Genomic DNA, 19505 nt, shown 5'->3' with positions numbered 1-19505 from the left:
CGGCTCAAACAACCCTGTGATATTAGGAAATGGCTGGGAGCACTTGATCAAGTCAAGAGTGTTTTATTGTCGTATGTTCCAGATGGGACAATGAAATTCTTGCTTGCTGCAGCACAACAGAATATTTAAACAGTACATAACGGGAGAAAAAAAAAGTTCAGCATGTATATATATATATATGTACACATGCACACGTACTCAATAAATAAATAAATATAGTGCAATAATAATAATAATAGTCTGTTGTAGTTCAGAGCTTATTTGTTGCCATGTTTAATAGCCTGATGGCTGTAGGGAAGAAGCTGTTCCTGAACCTGTACGTTACAGTTTTCAGGCTCCTGTACCTTCTTCCCAATGACAATGGTGAAATGAGTGTGTGGCCAGGATGGTGTGGATCTTTGATGATGTTGGCAGCCTGTTTGAGGCAGCGACTTCGCTGTTTCCCTTTGAGAGGTCAGAGCCGGTGATGGACTGGGCATCTGTGGAACACAACAACATCCCGGCTGTCGTCCTGAAGCCCTGTGCTCCAGAGCTGGTTCCAACACTGGCAAATACCCAACATAGAAAATTGCCTGTGGTACTTTGTAATCTCAAATAATTGACAATTACAATTGAGCTAATTGTTGCCAAGTCTAATTTAAAAAATAAAATTAGTTCACAGTGAAAATATAAACAAATACAAATTATAGTACATAGTTCTTTATATCCAAGGTACACAAAATTGCTGGAGAAACTCAGCGGGTGCAGCAGCATCTAAGGTGCTGCACCCGCTGAGTTTCTCCAGCAATTTTGTGTACCTTCGATCTTCCAGCATCTGCAGTTCCTTCTTGAGTTCTTTATATCCATATTGGCAATACAGTACAGTGCCATGGTTTTTTTCATTGGTAGTGTAATCACGTTTTTGTTAACATATCAATTAGTGAGATGTATGCAAACTTCCTTTGTTTAAAGAGGTTTCCACACAGCTCCTCTATGTCCTGTGGCAGAATGACCCAAGAGTGCAGTCCTTCCTCGCAGAGCTGATGCATTGGCTGCAGCAAGCTTCAGTGCATTCCTCAGAACATACTCCTGCAGGCTGGAATGTACCAGTCAGCAGCATTTCCTCACAGACATCTGGTTATACTGGAAGATTAACAAGTTTCAGGCAGACCAAAGTGCGTCTTTCACCAAGTTGATGATCTTCCAGCAGCACTTGATGCATGTCTGTGTGTGGGTCAGTCACAGTGAATCTTTTTGATGGCTGCGTCAAATGATATTTAGTTACCTGCAACTTGTGTACTAACAGTTGTTTGGATTATTGTAGCAAGAGGATGTCACAAGCATGTAAATTTGTGAGATATGATTTTCCATGCACAGAGCGATGCTGATTATCACTAATTATCCTTGCCTTTCCAAATAAATAAATCATGTCCCTCAAAATCCTTTCCAATAACTTTCCCACCTCTGATGTCTGAAGAAGGGTATTGACCCGAAAAGTCACCCATTTCTTCTCTCCAGAGATGGTGCCTGTTAGTCCAGCTAAAGCTGAGTTACTCCAGCTTTTTGTGTCTATCTGATGTAAGCATTTGGGTTGTAATTCCCTGGCTTCTTCCTGCTGCCCTTAAATAAAGGCAGAACATCAGTTATCCTCCAGTCTTCCAATAAGTCATCTGTGGCTAACAAAGAAATTTTTAAAAACCGCCAGGGCTCCATTAATTTATTGTTTTGTTTCCCATACAACATAGGATATATCTGGTTAAGCCTGGGATTTATCGATCTTTAAACCTTTTCAAAATCTCGAACATGCCTTTTTTGTAAAGTTGATGCTCTCCAGGATATCACGGTTCCCTCACCTGCACTCATCAGTGTCCCCTCAGCACCCTGGCAACATGTTTCCATCATCCCTCTCCTCCACCACCCCCCCCCCCCTCTCCTCCCCCTCCAAGAATCCCAGCCATTTCCCTGTACAGATGCTGCCTGGCCCTCTGAGTTTCTGCAGCACTGTTATTGAACAAGATTCCATCATCTGCAGTCTCTTGTGTCGTCATGTTCTAGGTTCCATGTTTCATTATCTCATCCCTATTCTCTTGACTGTACTCAGTCCGGATGCAGGTTCTCGACCCGCAACGTGGACCATTCCCTTCCCTCCATAATATTACACGGCCCTCTGAGTTTTCCATGTAGAGCTGCAGATGCTGATTTAAATAAAAGGACACAAAGTGCTGGAGTAACTCAGCAGGTCAGGCAACATCTTTGGATAATATTTTCAAGGTAACGTTTCGGGTCTGGACCCGTCTTCATTTGAGGAACAGTACCTCATATTTTGCTTGGGAAGCTTACAACCCAGCAGTATGAGTATTGATTTCCCTAACTTCAAGTAACCCTTGCTTTCCGTCCCTTCTCTAACCTAGTTCTCCGACTAGTTTCACTATCCTCCAGATTAATTTTAGTGTGCTTTTTTGTCACCTTCACCTCAGCCAACAATGAACCATTCTACATTTCCTTGAACAGTGTCAGCTTTGATCTGTCATTTTCATACCTTACTCTTCCATATCTCTAGTTTCATTCTCCCCGGACTCTCAGTCTGAAGAAAGGTCTCGATAGGAAATGTCACCCATTCCTTCTCTCCAGAGATGCTGCCTGCCCCGCTGAGTTACTCCAGCATTGTGTCTGTCTTCCTTCTTCATTCATTTTTCCACCAGTTTATGCTTTGTTTTATGCTCTCCGCAAAGCATCGTGGACCAGGTTATGGCATTAAATATAAACCTGCTGTCAGTGGATTTAGAGACATGATAAATGAAGATAGACACAAAAAGCTGGAGTAACTCAGCGGGCCAGGCAGCATCTCTGGAGAGAAGGAATGTGTGATGTTTCTGGTTGAGATCCTTCTTCAGATCAAAGACCATAGAGCATTATGATCTTTGCTTTGACTAGTCAGTTACTCCAGCTTTTTGTGTCTATCTTCGGTATAAACCAGCATCTGCAGTTCCTGCCTACAAGAAATAATAAATGATCCTGGTTGCACATTCAGTGTGATGGGTGAGAATGCGCAGGCGCAGTAGCCAGCACCGTGCACCATGTCTGACAGAGATGGGCCGTCCTCGGAAACATCGTGCGGCAGCGGCGCCACAAGCGCCAGCCCAGCCCCGGGTAAGGCTCTATTTATTGCCAGCCAGTCACTAATTCGGACCAAGGGAAAAAAAGGTGGACGGTAAAGAATCGGTTTAATGTTGTCTTCATATTCTGCGGCAGCGTGGGGCTTGGCCTGATCGCCGGAAGTTGATGCAATGGCCCTGACGGGCAGTGGTGTGGAGCTTTCCCCAGTCCCCTCTTCTCCAACTCTTAGGTGGAAAGAGCAGCAGACAACTAATGCTCTGCAAAACTGATACCCATTTTACAGTCTCACAGCTTTCACTAATAAGATTCAATCCACGTAACATTTTGAAACTGACCCCTGAATTGAATAGTCATATATTACTCTTTGTATACCGTCTCAGTTGCTTTTGGTGGACAGCGATTTTGTGCTTTCCAACCCACCACTGATGTTATCAGAGACAAACCGGGGAAAATACTTCCTACTGGAATGTGGATTAAAGAGCTTCCGTTACGATAATTTAGCTAAGCAAGAATATACTAAAAATGAAAATTATAAGATGGGAAGGAGAAAACTATACGTGTAAAAAGGAATGACTATCTCAATGGAGAACAGGCGATGGTTAAATGATATAAGAAATACATAAGGCAATCAGCATGGTGAGATAAATATGATAAAAATATATATATTTAGAACAAAACTTTGGATGATATCTTTGCTGAACATCATGCCAAATTAAACTGTTTCCTTCTGCCTATACATAATCCATATATCCCCTTTCCCTGCAAATGCATGTGCCTATCTAAAATATTCTTAAATGTCACTGTCATATTTGCTTCCACCACCATATCTGGCAAAGTGTTTTGAGTATCCACCACTCTCCGTGTGAAAATAAAACCCATTCTGTACATCTCCTTTAAACATTCCCACTCTGACCATAAAGCTGCGCCCTCTGTATTTGACATTTCCATACTGGAAACGTTCTGACTGTTTCCCTTTGTCGAAATTGTATAGAAGGTAATCTGTAACGATGGGAAGATAGGATCATGTAAATCTGAAAATGTGAAGCAGGCCCTGATGAAGTGGAGGTATAGCAAGTGTGTTTAGTAAGTAACCACACATACAAATATACAAATAAGGACTAATAGTAGATCACTGAGCTATTCAATCTTCCTCCACCATTTAGTAATGTCAAAGCAGATCTCATTTAATTGCAACTTCAGAGGGCGTTAAATAAGGTGCCGCCTGTGAGGCTGCTAAACAAGATAGGAGCCCATGGTATTAGAGGCAAGGTACTAGCATGGAAAGAAGTTTGGCTGACTGGCAGAAGACAAATAGTGGGAATAAAGGAGGACTTTTCTGGTCGGCAGTCAGTGACTAGTGGTGTTCTACAAGGGTTGTTTATTCACCTATACATGTTAATGATCTGGATGATGGAATTAATTGTTTTGTCGCCAAGTTTGCAAATGATATGAAGATAGATGGAGGGGCAGGTAGTGTTGAGGGAGCAGGGACTCTGCTGAAGGATTTGGACAGGTTGGGAGAGAGGGCAAAGAAGTGCCAATTGGAATGCAGCAGAGCAAAGTGTACGATCATGCACATTGGTAGAAGGAATAAAGACAGACAATTTTCTGCTGATTGAGAACCTGATTGTCTATTGAGAAAATGGTGCAGGAGGAGGCCATTTGGCCCATCGAGCCAGAACCACCATTCATTGTGATCATGACTGATCATCCGCAATCAGTACCCTGTTCCTGCCTTTTCCCCATATCCCCTGACTTTGCTATCTTTAAGAGCTCCATCCAACTCTTGAAAGCATACAGAGCCTTCAGCCTCCATTGCCTTCTGAGGCAGGGAATTCCACAGATTCACAACCCTCGGTGTGAAAAAGGTTTCCTCATCTCCGTTCTAAATTGTTTACCACTTATTCGTAAACTGTGGCCCCTAGTTCTGGACTCCCCAAACATCGGGAATATGTTTCCTGCGTCTACCGTGTCCAAGCCCTTAATAATCTTATATGTTTCAATAAGATTCCCTATCATCCTTTTAAATTCCAGAGTATACAAGTCCAGCCGCTCCATTCGAGCAACATATGACAGTCCAGCCATCCCGGGAATTAACCTTGTGAACCTACGCTGCACTCCCTGAAAAGCAAGAATGCCCTTTCTCAAATTTGAAGAGCATAACTGCATTCTGTGGCAGGATTCCCAAAAGGTTAATTTGCAGGTTGAGTCAGTAGCAAGGAAGGCGTGCAAAGTTAGCATTCATTTCTCGAGGACGAGAATATAAAACTAAGGATGTAATACTGAGGCTTTCTAAGGTGCTGATCAGGCCACTCTTGGAATATTGTGAACAGTTTTGGGCCACATATGGAGGAAGAATGTGCTGGTGTTGGAGAGGTTCCAGAGGAGGTTTACAAGAATGATTGGGATAGGTGGAATTTATTGACAAAGACAGCTGTGGAGTTCGATACATTTTTTAAAGCAGAGATTGATAGATTCTTGATTAGTAAGGGTGTAAAAGATTATGGGGAGGAGGCAGGAGAATGGTGTTGAGAGTGAAAAATTGATCAGTTAATTTCATGGCGGAGTTGACTTGATGTGGCCTGATGACCTAATTCTGCTCCTATGCCTTTGGAATAGAAATGAGGGATTTCTATATCCAGAGGGTGGTGAATCTGTGGAATTCATTGTCAGAGACAGCTGTGGAGGCCAAGTTTATTGGGTATTTTTAGAATCAGAATCAGATTTTATTCACCAAGTGCAACATACAAAGAATTTCACTGTCATACAATAAAAAGCAACAGACTCAAAAACACATTTTAATATGAACATCCACCACAGTGACTCCTACACATTCCTCACTGTGATGGAAGGCGAAATAAAGTTCAAGGCCTTCCTTTTGTTCTTCCTCGGTTGGGGTCCTCGAGCTCCCCGTTGACGGGACGGTCTTGACTCCCGTATTCAGCGGCGTTCGGGCCCTCCGCGTCGAGGCGTTCAGCTCCTGCATCGGAGGGTTATCGGCTCCCTGCGCCGTGCGATCAAACCTCGCGTCGGGACTGGTTGAACCTTGTGCGGCGTTGGAGCTCCCGACTAGCCTCTCCCGAGACTGTGAGCCCTTGATGGTAAGTCCACAGGCCACGGTGGGAGCAATCCCAGGCAAGGGATCTGCTCCGATGTTAAGTCCGCGTCCCGCGGTGGGGCTCATGATGGTCCGAGGCGGCTCCCAGCTCCAGCGATGGTAGGCCGCAGAGCCCGGAGAATGTGATCCGAAAATCAGTCACATCTCCGGGAAAGTAAGAACTTGAAAAAAAGTTTTGCCCGATCCCTCCCCCCACATAAAACAAACTGAAGTACATTAAACCAAACTCTTAACAGACGCTAAAAATAACAAAAGTTGAAAAAACTAACAGATTGCCGGCAGGGCTGGCCATTTCCCCGGCGCCCTTGGTGGTCAAAGTTTTTAAAGCGGACATTGAGAGGTTCTTGATTAGTAAGGGCATCAAAGATTACTGGGAGAAGGCAGGAGAATAGGGTTATAAATGAATGTGATTGGTTTAGTTTGATTTTTAAGAATTCTCAAAATGTCAGAAAACGTTACACTTATAAGGTCCTTTTAAAATAGCCTGTGTTTTGTGCACAAGATGTGTTGGTGTGGTGCCACATACTAATAAAAATTTTCTATGCGTTTGTATTTTAGATGGAGAGTGTAAGAAATTCATGCAACAAAAGGTAGGTTTTAAAATTAACGTAGCTTTTGGACTGGCGAGTTGATTGAGCAATTGGGCCAGAATTACTTGAACTAAATGTTTATATTCCATCTGCTGCCATGACAATATTATTTCCATTTTAATGTTGGTTATCTTTGAATTCAGAATGTTTTTTGTTAATACATTAACCATGAGAAATCTCAACTAAATGTGTGGACTATTCGATACAATAAGAGTTTATATAGAAATGAAAAGTACAGAGACTCACTTTTGTACTGAATCTATATGATTACCATTTGAAATGTTATTTCATTTTTCATATTTGCATAGTAACAATTCTGCTCAATATAGAAAACTAATAATAATATTTGCAAATAAAGTTTTTTCTCATTTTGCTGTATTCCATTTTTTATTGTGTGCATTTGAAGTATATTGAAGGTAGCTTTGCAAGAACCTGCAAGAGTTGCTGAGATATTTCCTATTGTGCTGAGATATTTCCTATCTTATAGAAATTTACAAAACTTATAGAAACTTACAAAATTCTTAAGGGGTTGGACAGGCTAGATGCAGGAAGATTATTCCCGATGTTAGGGAAGTCCAGGACAAGGGGTCACAGCTTAAGGATAAGGGGGAAATCCTTTAAAACCGAGATGAGAAGAACTTTTTTCACACAGAGAGTGGTGAATCTCTGGAACTCTCTGCCACAGAGGGTAGTTGAGGCCAGTTCATTGGCTATATTTAAGAGGGAGTTAGATGTGGCCCTTGTGGCTAAGGGGATCAGGGGGTATGGAGAGAAGGCAGGTACGGGATACTGAGTTGGATGATCAGCCATGATCATATTGAATGGCGGTGCAGGCTCAAAGGGCCGAATGGCCTACTCCTGCACCTAATTTCTATGTTTCTATGTACCTCTTGAGCTATTTTGCTGTTTGACAATCATTCCAAAATGTCCTCAATTGAGTAAATGGGAATGATTTTATGGATATGCAGAAATGGTTAAAATGTATACATTTCTCCAATCATTTATAAATGTTTTCCAATTGAGCCTACTAAATATACTTTACAGTAGCAGAACCAAAGATCATATGTGCATTTTGCCATAGGCACTGCTTTATAACAAAGGGATTTTTAACCATGGAATAACCTATTTACAAACCAGTTGGCTTTTGTTGTTAGGTTAGGTTCTATCTGGATGGATGAGATAAAGCAGACTTGTCTTGTGCATCGTTATCTTCTGATCCCTTCAAAGTCTGTTATTGTGTAAATGAGTAGTCATGTGAGCACTTTCGGAATCGTAGATGATAGGACATGCAAATTGACTTAATTGCAATTGACATTAACCAAGGTCTTGTGTTTAAGAGGGAACTGCAGATGCAGGAGAATCGAAGGTTACACAAAAAAGCTGGAGAAACTCAGCGGGTGCAGCAGCATCTATGGAGCGAAGGAAATAGGCAACGTTTCGGGCCAAAACCCTTCTTCAGACTGATCGGGGGCGGGGGTGGGCGTGGGACAAGAAAGGGAAAAGGAGGAGGAGCCCGAAGGCTGGGGGATGGGGGGAGACAGCAGGGGGGCTGAGGAAGGGGAGGAGACAGCAAGGACTAACAAAATTGGGAGAATTCGATGTTCATGCCCCCGGGATGCAGACTCCCCAAACGGAATATGAGGTGCTGTTCCTCCAATTTCCGGTGCTGCTCGCTGTGGCCATGGAGGAGACCCAGGACAGAGAGGTCGGAGACGGAGTGGGAGGGGGAGTTGAAGTGCTGAGCCACCGGGAGGTCAGCTTGGTTATTGCGGACCGAGCAGAGGTGTTCGGCGAAACGATCGCCCAACCTCCGCTTGGTCTCACCGATATAGATCTGCTGACATCTAGAGCAGCGGACGCAATAGATGAGGTTGGAAGAGATGCAGGTAAACCTCTGTCGCACCTGGAACGATTGCTTGGGTCCTTGAACGGAGTCGAGGGGGGAGGTAAAGGGACAAGTGTTGCATCTCTTGCGGTTGCAAGGGAAAGTGCCCGGGGAGGGGGTGGACCGAGAGGGAAGGGAAGAATTGACAAGGGAGTTATGGAGGGAGCGGTCTTTGCGGAAGGCAGATATGGGGGGAGATGGGAAGATGTGGCGAGTGGTGGGGTCACGTTGGAGGTTGCGAAACTGACGGAGGATTACTTTTTGTATGTGACGGCTGGTGGGGTGAAAGGTGAGGACTAGGGGGACTCGGCCCTTGTTGCGAGTGGGGGGATGGGGAGAGAGAGCAGCGTTGCGGGGTATGGAAGAGACCCTGGTGCGAGCCTCATTTATGGTGGAGGAGGGGAACCCCCGTTCCCTGAATAATGAGGACATTTCAGATGTCCTGGTGTGGAACGCCTCATCCGTGGAGCAGATGCGGCGTAGACGGAGGAATTGGTAGTAGGGGATGGAGTCCTTACAGGAAGCAGGGTGGGAAGAAGTGTAGTCCAGATAGCCATGGGAGTCAGTGGGTTTATAGTGTATGTCGGTCAGAAGTCTATCACCTGCAATGGAGATAGTGAGGTCAAGGAATGGTAGGGAAGTGTCGGAAATGGAGTTTACCTGCATCTCTTCCAACCTCATCTATTGCGTCCGCTGCTCTAGATGTCAGCAGATCTATATCGGTGAGACCAAGCGGAGGTTGGGCGATCGTTTCGCCGAACACCTCCGCTCGGTCCGCAATAACCAAGCTGACCTCCCGGTGGCTCGGCACTTCAACTCCCCCTCCCACTCCGTCTCCGACCTCTCTGTCCTGGGTCTCCTCCATGGCCACAGCGAGCAGCACCGGAAATTGGAGGAACAGCACCTCATATTCCGTTTGGGGAGTCTGCATCCCGGGGGCATGAACATCGAATTCTCCCAATTTTGTTAGTCCTTGCTGTCTCCTCCCCTTCCTCAGCCTTCGGGCTCCTCCTCCTTTTCCCTTTCTTGTCCCCGCCCACCCCCGCCCCCGATCAGTCTGAAGAAGGGTTTTGGCCCGAAACGTTGCCTATTTCCTTCGCTCCATAGATGCTGCTGCACCCGCTGAGTTTCTCCAGCTTTTTTTGTGTAACCAAGGTCTTGTGTTGAGTTCTGTTTAATTTGTTGTCACGTGTACCGAGATACAGTGAAAAGCGTTTGTTGCATGCCATCCAGTCAGCAGAAAGACAATACATGATTACATTCGAGCCATTTATAGCGTATAGATAAATGATAAGGGAATAACGTTTACTGCAAGATAAAGCCAGCAAAGTTTGATCAAGGATAGTCTGAGGGTCACCAAAGAGGTAGATAGTAGTTTAGCACTGCTCTCTGGTTGTGGGAGGAGGTTGTGTGTTCCCAATTTCATCTTCTTTAGAACAGCAACAATGTTCAAAAAGAGAAGAAAATTGATTCCAAAGTGGACTAGGGCAACTGGGCAGGCTGTATATTTTTTAACTATTTTTTGTTTTACATTTGTTGACAGCGCCAAATTTGGATCACATTCAAAAATTGGTCAAACATATATTTAAAATACTACTAGGAATGGCATTGATAGGAAGGATAGTCAGAACTTTTTTTGCAAGATGGAAAATTCAAATACTAGAGGGCGTAGGTTTAAGATAAGAAGAGCAAAGTTTAAAGGAGATGTGGATGGCAAGGTATTTTACACAAAGGGTGGTGAGTGCCTGGAATGCACTGCCAGGGTGGTGGTTTGATGCAGATACGATTGTGGCATTTTATACACTTTTGGATAGGCAATTGGATATGCAGGGAATGGAGGAATATGTGCAGGCAGATAAGAATTGGTTGTGAAATGTTCAGCACTGACAGTGTTGTCCATGTGAAGAATGTGTTAGATGCGGAGGCTGATAAGGTGGGAGTTGAGGATCAGGGACACATTATTCTTCTTTCTTCTGGGAGAAGGCGGATGGAGAGCTGAATTGCAGGAATCGAAGAGACACAGTAAACACATCTTTTTTTTGCTATATTTGCTCTTCTCTCTGCAACCTCGTACACATTCAGGCCTAAACACACCCTAGTGGCAAAATAATTAGGGATGTGTAAGAAATACTGGCTCTGCAAGCAATGCCCAGATCACAGTAAAATGAAATATTTATTTGCCCTCTATCTCTCTTCATCAGATCAATAATGGTAGGTCAACAACTAATGGCTTTATTTTTGCTCTTATTTCCTTAAATCTTCAATCTTTCTTTCCACCTTTTAAATTACACTTTTTAAAAAAGACTATGTATTCAGTCAGTCTTAACTCAGTCTATGATTTCATGGCCTGAAATCAATTTTCTATTTTTATTTTTGGGGATGGCCTTTGTTATCTTTAAGATGTAATGTAAATGTCAGATTTTTGCAACTGATAGTATTCAACCAGACCATATGTGGCTTTCTATCTTTGGGCAGCTTTCAGCATAAACCTCTGCTTATTTGACCAGTTGTCATAGGCTGTAAACAGGAACCTCTCCTCTGATGGAAGTAACGTAAATGGCTGAATGTGCTGTATTTTTGAGGATATCATGCAAAGTCTTTTTCCTTCCTCCTATAGAATGTTGTTTGCTCATTTATCAGGAATGTGCAATGGAATGTTAATAGTTTGTATTCTTTTATCTTGGATGCTTTTGAATAATTTAAGATTTTCTTTATTCGTGTCTTTGAAGTTGTCACTTAGAGTTGGAGTCAAGTCGTAGACCAGAAAAACATTTTCACTTTAGACGACTTTCCACCATATATTTTGCCTGTTAATCTTTACCTGGGCTAAATCTGTGGAGGCAACATATGTTGAAGTATTTAAGGCAAGAGTCAGGAGTATTTTATTGTCATATGTCCCAGATAGAACAATGAAATTCTTACTTGTAGCAGCACAACAGATAATGTAAACATAGTACACTGTAAACTATATAATAAATGAGAAAAAAAGTTCAGTGTGTGTGTATATATACGCATACTCACTTATACACATATATACAGGCATACACACATATATACACACACACTCACATACGTACACATGAAAACCAAGCAATGATAGTGCCACATAACAATAATAGTTTGGAGATAGATACACTTTTGAAGGATAGGGAAATTGAGACTGTAGTGAGTTATAATAGTTGAGGCCATCATTGAATGGCTTGTGATGCTCAAAGAGGTCTGGTGGCCAACTCCTCTTCCAATTTTCTTGTGTTCACCCATTGAAGCTGAAACGGAAACTGGTCCTGCATTTACCCATGGAGTGGTTTACATCCTTTTCCATAACTAGTCTAAGCACCGTGATTTTTATGAATGTTGTTTTCTGGACGTTCTCCCTTTGCTAGGCTGAGCTCATTTTCCAGATTCAGTGCTAGCAATGCTATCGATGAGGTCCCACATGGGAGGTTGTTGTGGAGCACATGAATTGGAGGTAATATACAAGCACGGATCAGGAGTTAGCTATCTGAAATAGGGACCTCAGATTGACAAGCTATGATTAGTGGGATATCACGGATTGGTGCCTGGGACCCAACTGTTCACAGTTTAGATCAACAATTTGGCAAAATGGACCAAACATAACTTTGACATGTTTGCAGATGGCATGGAACTAAGTGGGATTGTGAGTAGTGATGAGAATACAACCAGACCAGACGCAAACAAGTTGAGTGACCATGCAGTCACATTGCAAATAGAAAATACTGTGGAGAAATGTAGAGCTGTTTGTTTCTGTAGATAAAAGACAGAAATACTGAGGTTTTTTTTAAAAAGAATAAACAGTGAAATTGTATTTTTTGCTTGGAATGTCTTATTGAATGACTAACTTTTGTTTCCTACATTTTTATGTTAACCAACCTTGTTTAAAACATTTTTGGCATTCATTGTAAGCCTATCTTAGCCTACCATAAATGCTTCTGACACCCTTTGAAAACTATAACTTCTAAACAAACCTGTGCAAAATCAAATGATTTGTTTCAAAATTATCAGTTTGAATAATGATTGGAGTAATAAAAAAATGCATACTCTGGAAATCTGAAACAAGAATAGAAAAATGCTGGAGTTTGAGTTTTTAATCAATTTTTAAGAAAGTGGCCTTTTTGGAGGGTGGGTGAGGAGTGATGATTTTTACAACACTAGAAAAGATAATTACATGAAACTTGAGTATTTTGTTCTGCTGCAACGTATTTCCCTAAGGAACCCATATTCCTGGGAGGCAGATTGTTTTCCAAGGAAAGATTGCCTTGACTTGTATCCACTGCAATTTAGAACAGTAAGAGGGGATTTAAATGAAACGTATATGATTTGTTGATAGGATATATATGGAGGATGTTTTGAATTATGGGCATATCTAAAATGCAGTCTAAAATTGAAGAATCACACAATTAAGACAAAAACGATCACTATTCTTCGATCAGATATTGGAAACTTTGAGATGGTAGTGAAAATCTGCCATGTACTGAGAGCACACTGAACCTTTACATGGAATGTTTTTATTAGCTTACAATTTACCTGCTAACCTGCCTTGTCTTGTTATTTTGTCCCATATGTGGAAAAGTCTCTGGTTCCCACGTTAGCTTCATGATGCACCTAAAACCCAGCAAAATCTGGTGTAGAAGTAAACCATTTTCAGTCCGGAGGGACTGTTGAAGAAGACAGAGGCAAGGACTTTGTAAAATGTCCCAGGTATGCCCCCAAAACATGCAATGGCTTCAATGAGGTGGAAGTAGGGTCCCGAGCCAAAACATTGCTTATCCAGAGAAGCTGTCTGATTTGCTAAGTTACTCCAGCACTATGTCCTTTTTTGTAAACCTACATTTGCTGTTCCTTGTGTCTACAATGGCTTCATAAAATGTGTGACTTTACAACTGAATGCATTATGCCATCATAAGCTAAAAATCAACTGTTTTAAAGTGCTGACAGTTAATAAAATTTGAAACATTTACAAAAGTTAGCAAGCATTAAACACACCTCAAGTATCATGTGTCATCCATTAAACTTTAAAATATCAGAGATGTACAATATGATACGATATAACTTTATTTATCCCAGGAGGGAAATTGATCTGCCAACATTCATAAAAACACAAAATACATGAAACATGAAATTAAAGTGACGAGTGGAAAGGATTGAGGATGTGCAAAGATTGGGGATGGGGAGGGGAGGGGGGAAAGGGGAGTCAGTCTACCCCACGACGGAAGGGGGAGGAGTTGTACACTTTGATAGCCACAGGGATGAAGGATCACCTGTGGTAGTTTGTCCTGCATCTTGGTGGAACCGATCTGTTGCTGAAGGTACTCCTCAAGTTGACCAGTGTGTCATGGAGCGGGTGAGTCCAGGATGCTCAGTTTATCTTAAACAATGTATCTTAAAGTTTATGAAATTTTAAAAGTTTATTGAGTGATATGTCACGATAACTAAATGCAGATTTTGTATTACTGTTTTTCTTCAAATGTTCTCCATTCATCTCTGCCCTTCAATACAAGATAAAACAGAGTTATTCTGTTTGCTCACTACTGATTTGTTATGTTCTGGTAGTTTAGTGAATTGAGTCCAAGTCTCAGCCTTGAATAATACTTGGTGTACCATAGGAAATACATGAACAAGATAAATCTTCGACCAAACAAATCTATTGCCATGTAACAGTTGTATTTTTCATTTTTCTTCATAGTCAGGTCAAGAATTGACCAAAGAAGAAAAACAACAATTAAGGAAGGCGAAAAAGCAACAGAAGAAACACAGGAAGGAAGACAAGACTGCAGATGTGGGAAATTGTTTTGCAACAGAGGTCCCAAAAAAAACAACAGAAAGGTACGTTTACTACTAATCATTTATTTTTGCACACAGTGTCAGCTTTAAGGATGTATTTGCAGATTTAAATTATCCCTCCTGGGATAAATAAAGTTCTATCGTATCATATTGTATATCTCTGATATTTTAAAGTTTAATGAATGACACATGATACTTGAGGTGTGTTTAATGCTTGCTAACTTTTGTAAATGTTTCAAATTTTATTAACTGTCAGCACTTTAAAACAGTTGATTTTTAGCTTAATGTTAAGGATTGAGAAAAGCTTGTTTTATCTTACTCAATAGTTATGTAAAACCTTTCATGGACAAATTTGGAGGTGCTAATGCCTGCACCACATTATAAAGATATGCATTAGATGGAGACCTCTTGAACCCTCAGTCCAGCTCCTTTCAATACGATCATGGATGATCTGGTTGTTACCTTAACACTGTTTCCATCTACCCTTCACCCTCCTATCCAGAGTTAGTGTACCTCTTCGGTAAAGTAAAACATATTCAAGGACTCTCTTCCTGAAAGGATAATAGAAACAGAGTTCCATGGTCTTATGATCCACTGTGAAAACATTTAAAATAAATGACTCCTTATTGTTTAGGGGTTATTGTTTAAATCTGCAAATACATACAGTGCCCTCCATAATGTTTGGGACAAAGACCCATCATTTATGTACTCCACTATTTGAGATTTGTAATAGAAAAAAATCACATGTGGTTAAAGTACACATTGTCAGATTTTATTAAAGGGTATTTTTATACCTTTTGGTTTCACCATGTAGAAATTACAGCTGTGTTTATACATAGTGCCCCCATTTCAGGGCACCATAATGTTTGGGACACATGGCTTCATACGTGTTTGTAATTGCTCAAGTGAGTTTAATTGCCTCCTTAATGCAGGTATAAAAGAGCTCTCAGCACCTAGTCTTTCCTCCAGTCTTTCCATCACCGTTGGAAACCTTTTATTGCTGTTTATCAATATGAGGACCAAAGTTGTGCCAATGAAAGTCAAAGAAGCCATTATGAGACTGAGGAACAAGAATAAAACTGTTAGAGACATCAGCCAAACCATAGGCTTACCAAAATCAAGTGTTTGGAACATCATTAAGAAGAAAGAGAGCACTGGTGAGCTTACTAATCACAAAGGGACTGGCAGGCCAAGGAAGACCTCCACAGCTGATGACAGAAGAATTCTCTCTTTAATAAAGAAAAATCCCCAAACACCTGTCCGACAGATGAGAAACACTCTTCAGGAGTCAGGTGTGAATTTGTCAATGACCACTGTCCGCAGAAGACTTCATGAACAGAAATACAGAGGCTGCACTGCAAGATGCAAACCACTAGTTAGCTGCAAAAATAGGGTGGCCAGGTACAGTTTGCCAAGCAGTACATAAAAGAGCAACCACAGTTCTGGAAAAGGGTCTTGTGGACAGATGAGACAGAGATTAACTTATACGAGTGATGGCAAGTGAAAAGTATGGAGGAGAGAAGGAACTACCCAAGATCCAGAGCATACCACCTAATTTGTGAAACACGGTGGTGGAGGTGTTTTGGCCTGGGCATGTATGGCTGCTGAAGGTACTGGCTCACTTATCTTCATTGATGATACAACTGCTGATGGTAGTAGCATAATGAATTTTGAAGTGTATTGACGCATCCTATCTGCTCAAGTTCAAACAAATACCTCAAAACTAATTCTACAGCATGACAATGATCCCAAACATACTGCTAAAGCAACAAAGGAGTTTTTCAAAGCTAAAAAATGGTAAATTCTTGAGTGGTCGTCAATCACCCGATCTGAACCCAATTGAGCATGCTTTTATATGCTGAAGAGAAAACTGAAGGGAGCTAGCCCCCAAAACAAGCATAAGCTAAAGATGGCTGCAATACAGGTCTGGCAGAGCATCGCCAGAGAAGACACCCAGCAACTGGTGATGTCCATGAATCGCAGACTTCAAGCAGTCATTGCATGCAAATGATATGCAACAAAATACTACACATGACTACTTTCATTTACATGACATGGCTGTGTCTCAAACATTATGGTGCCCTGAAATGGGGGGACTAAACGCTGCTGTAATTTCTACATGGTGAAACCAAAATATATAAAAATGGCCTTTATTTAAATCTAACAATGTGCACTTTAACCACATGTGATTTTTCCTATTACAAATCTCAAATTGTAGAGTACAGAGGCAAATAAATAAATGATGGGTCTTTGTCCCAAACATTATGGAGGTCACTGTAATGCCCCTGTCCCGCTTAGGAAACCTGAACGGAAACCTCTGGTGACCTTGCCTGCGACCCAAGGTTTCCATGAGGTCGCCGAAGGTTTTGGTCACTCTCCCTAATGGTCGAAAGTGGTTTCCGCGTGGTCGAGGCTTCATCTAGGTTGCTTCGATTGTTTCAACAAAATCAAAACCGGCCTAGGCTAAAAATAGGTTGCCGTTTGGTTGAAGCCAGTGGAGTGGGGTCGCTATTTACTTACAGGCAGTCGAAGGCCATCTCCTTCGCTGACTGGCCATTTTGATTGGCTCATTGGAGTTTTAAGGACCTAGAAGACCTGCCGGAAAGTAAACTGCCAGCTAACTTTATTAAACTTCTTAAATCTGTCTCCACTCTTTCTTCCCCCCCCCCCCCCCAATCTCTCCCCTTCTCTCCCCCCTCTCCCCTTCTCTCTCCTCCCCTTCTCTCTCCCCTTTCTCCCCGAGCTCTCTCCCCTCTCCTGTGCTCTCTCCCCTCCTCCCTCTTCTCTCTCCCCTTCTTCCCCCCAAGCTCTCTAAAGGACTGACTGTGCTCTGTGGCAGCCGTTTACCTTCCTCTTCATCGCACAGAAAGCACTCCTCCAATGTCCCTGGCCCCCACCTTCGCGATGTGTGTGTGTGTGTGTGTGCGGTCGGTAGCAAAGATCCTATAGGATCTTTGGTCGGTAGATGCAGCTCACGCTTCAGTCGATCGGGGTCGAGGCTTTCCAGGCTAGTGACCAAAACCTCTGACAACCTCATGGAAACCTTGAGTCGCGGGCAAGGTCACCAGAGGTTTCCGTTCAGGTTTCCTAAGTGGGACAGGGGCATAAGTGATAGCATACAAGGTTACTAAATTGTTACTAAACAATGGATTTCACCACATATCCAATCCCAGTATAGATTCGGGTCAAACAAGGCAATTGTATTGCTCCACTTTTCACAAATACTTTTCACAATTTTTCCTTGCTTTAGAACATAGAACAGTGCAGCACAGGAATGGGCCCTTTGGCCCACAATGTTTGTGCCAAGTTAAACTGATCTTATCTGCTTGTACGTGATGCATATCACTAAAAAATAAACACAAAATGCTGAAGTAACTCAGCGGGTCAGGCAGCATCTCTGGAGAAAAGGAATCGGTTACATTTTGACCCTTCTTCAGACTGAGTGTCAGGGGAGAAGGAAACTCCCTCTATTCCATGCATATCCATGTACCTATCTAAAAGCCTCTTAAACACGACTATTGTGCCTGCTTTCACCACCACTCCTGGCAATACACTCTAGTCCCCCAACATTCTCTGAGTAAAAAAACATGGTCCAAACATCTCCATTGAACTTTCCCCTCTCACCTTATAGCTATGCCCTCTAGTGTTGGACAACTGATTTAATTTATTGTCATTGTCTTCAATTAAGAGACAACAAAATTATTTTTCCCTTACATTCATATAAAAAAATAAAATTAAAAAAACCACAAAAACACAGAAATCAATAGTCCACAACACAAACATCTCCACAGCGGCACTAAAGTTCCCCACTGTGAGGGAAGGAACTAAAGTCCAGTCAACCTCCTCGCTGATGTTCCCCAATGTTCACCTGTGGTCGGGGCCTCCCGAGCCCCCCGTAGTCGCCGCTACGGGCAGCCCGATCTTCAGGCCCTCTCGCCGGGAACGATAGGAACCCCGACGTCCATTGGGAGAACATCCTCAGCGGCCTGGACATCTGAATCGTCCACCTCCCACCTTCCACCGGAGTTCCACCCTGGGAAAAAGATTCTGACTGTCTACCCAATCTTTACCTCTCAAAATTGTATATATTCTACCTTCAACGTCATAGACAATAGGTGCAGGAGTAGGCCATTCGGCCCTTCGGCCCTTCGTGCCAGCACCGCCATTCACTGTGATCATGGCCGATCATCCACATTCAGTTACCCGTTCCAGAGAAAACAATCCAATTTTATCCCACATGTCCTTGTAGCTGAAACCCTCTAATCTAGACAGCATTCTGATAAACCTTCTCTTCACCCTCTCTATAACCTCCACATTCATCCTGTAATGGGGAGCCCCAAACTGCATGCAATACTCTAAGTGCGGCCTAACCAAAGTCTTATGCAGCTGCAAAAGGACACAAAGGGCTGGAGTAACTCAGCAGGTCAGGCAGCATTTCTGGAGAACATGGACAGGTGACATTTCGGGTTGAGCGTAACAATTTGCCTATTACCTGCCAATCATTGTCCTGCCTCGTCCCTCTTCTAGTTTTCTTATCGCCCTCCCCCTTCCCACACACAATCTGTTTGAAGAAGGGTCTAGACCTAAAAGGTCACTAAATTTCACTTTCCATGTTTTCCAGACATGTTGCTTGACCTGCTGAGTTACTGCAACACTTTGTGTCCTTTTGTGTATTAACCAGCATCTACAGTTCCTTGTTTCTCTTATAGTGCTGCATCCTGACTTCCTGACTCTTATACCCAATGCCCCTAGCAATGAAGACAAGCATACCATTCTTCACCACCCTATCAACTTGTGCTGTCACCTTCAGTGAACCACGGACTTGGACTCCAAAATCCCTCCATATCAATGCTGTTAAGAATCTTGCCATTAATTGGCCATCTCCTCTTACATTCAACCTCCCATTGTGCATCACCTCAAACTTACTCCGATTGCAAAGGTTGCTCACTGGAATTACTTATAATGCCAGAGAAGGAGGGCATTTGGCCCTTCAGTCTAACTTCCTCTCATTCAC

The 19505-nt window shown here is 42.5% G+C and overlaps 1 protein-coding gene across 1 annotated transcript in view; it reads left to right on the top strand.

Annotated features, from left to right (window-relative positions):
* Positions 1-2999: 2999 nt before the first annotated feature.
* Positions 3000-19505, top strand: part of eif2b4 (eukaryotic translation initiation factor 2B, subunit 4 delta) — a 51551-nt gene continuing 35045 nt past the window's right edge. Inside the window, 4 exon segments of the mRNA XM_055635905.1 lie at positions 3000-3129; positions 6773-6804; positions 14394-14516; positions 14518-14533. Coding sequence (XP_055491880.1) covers positions 3057-3129; positions 6773-6804; positions 14394-14516; positions 14518-14533 — 244 coding nt within the window. The 5' untranslated portion in view covers positions 3000-3056.

This window comes from Leucoraja erinacea, chromosome 5 (genome assembly GCF_028641065.1).
Source record: "Leucoraja erinacea ecotype New England chromosome 5, Leri_hhj_1, whole genome shotgun sequence".
Taxonomy (NCBI): Eukaryota; Metazoa; Chordata; class Chondrichthyes; order Rajiformes; family Rajidae; genus Leucoraja; species Leucoraja erinaceus.
Note: the sequence above shows the minus strand (reverse complement) of the source record. Positions and strands in the feature narration are given on the sequence as shown.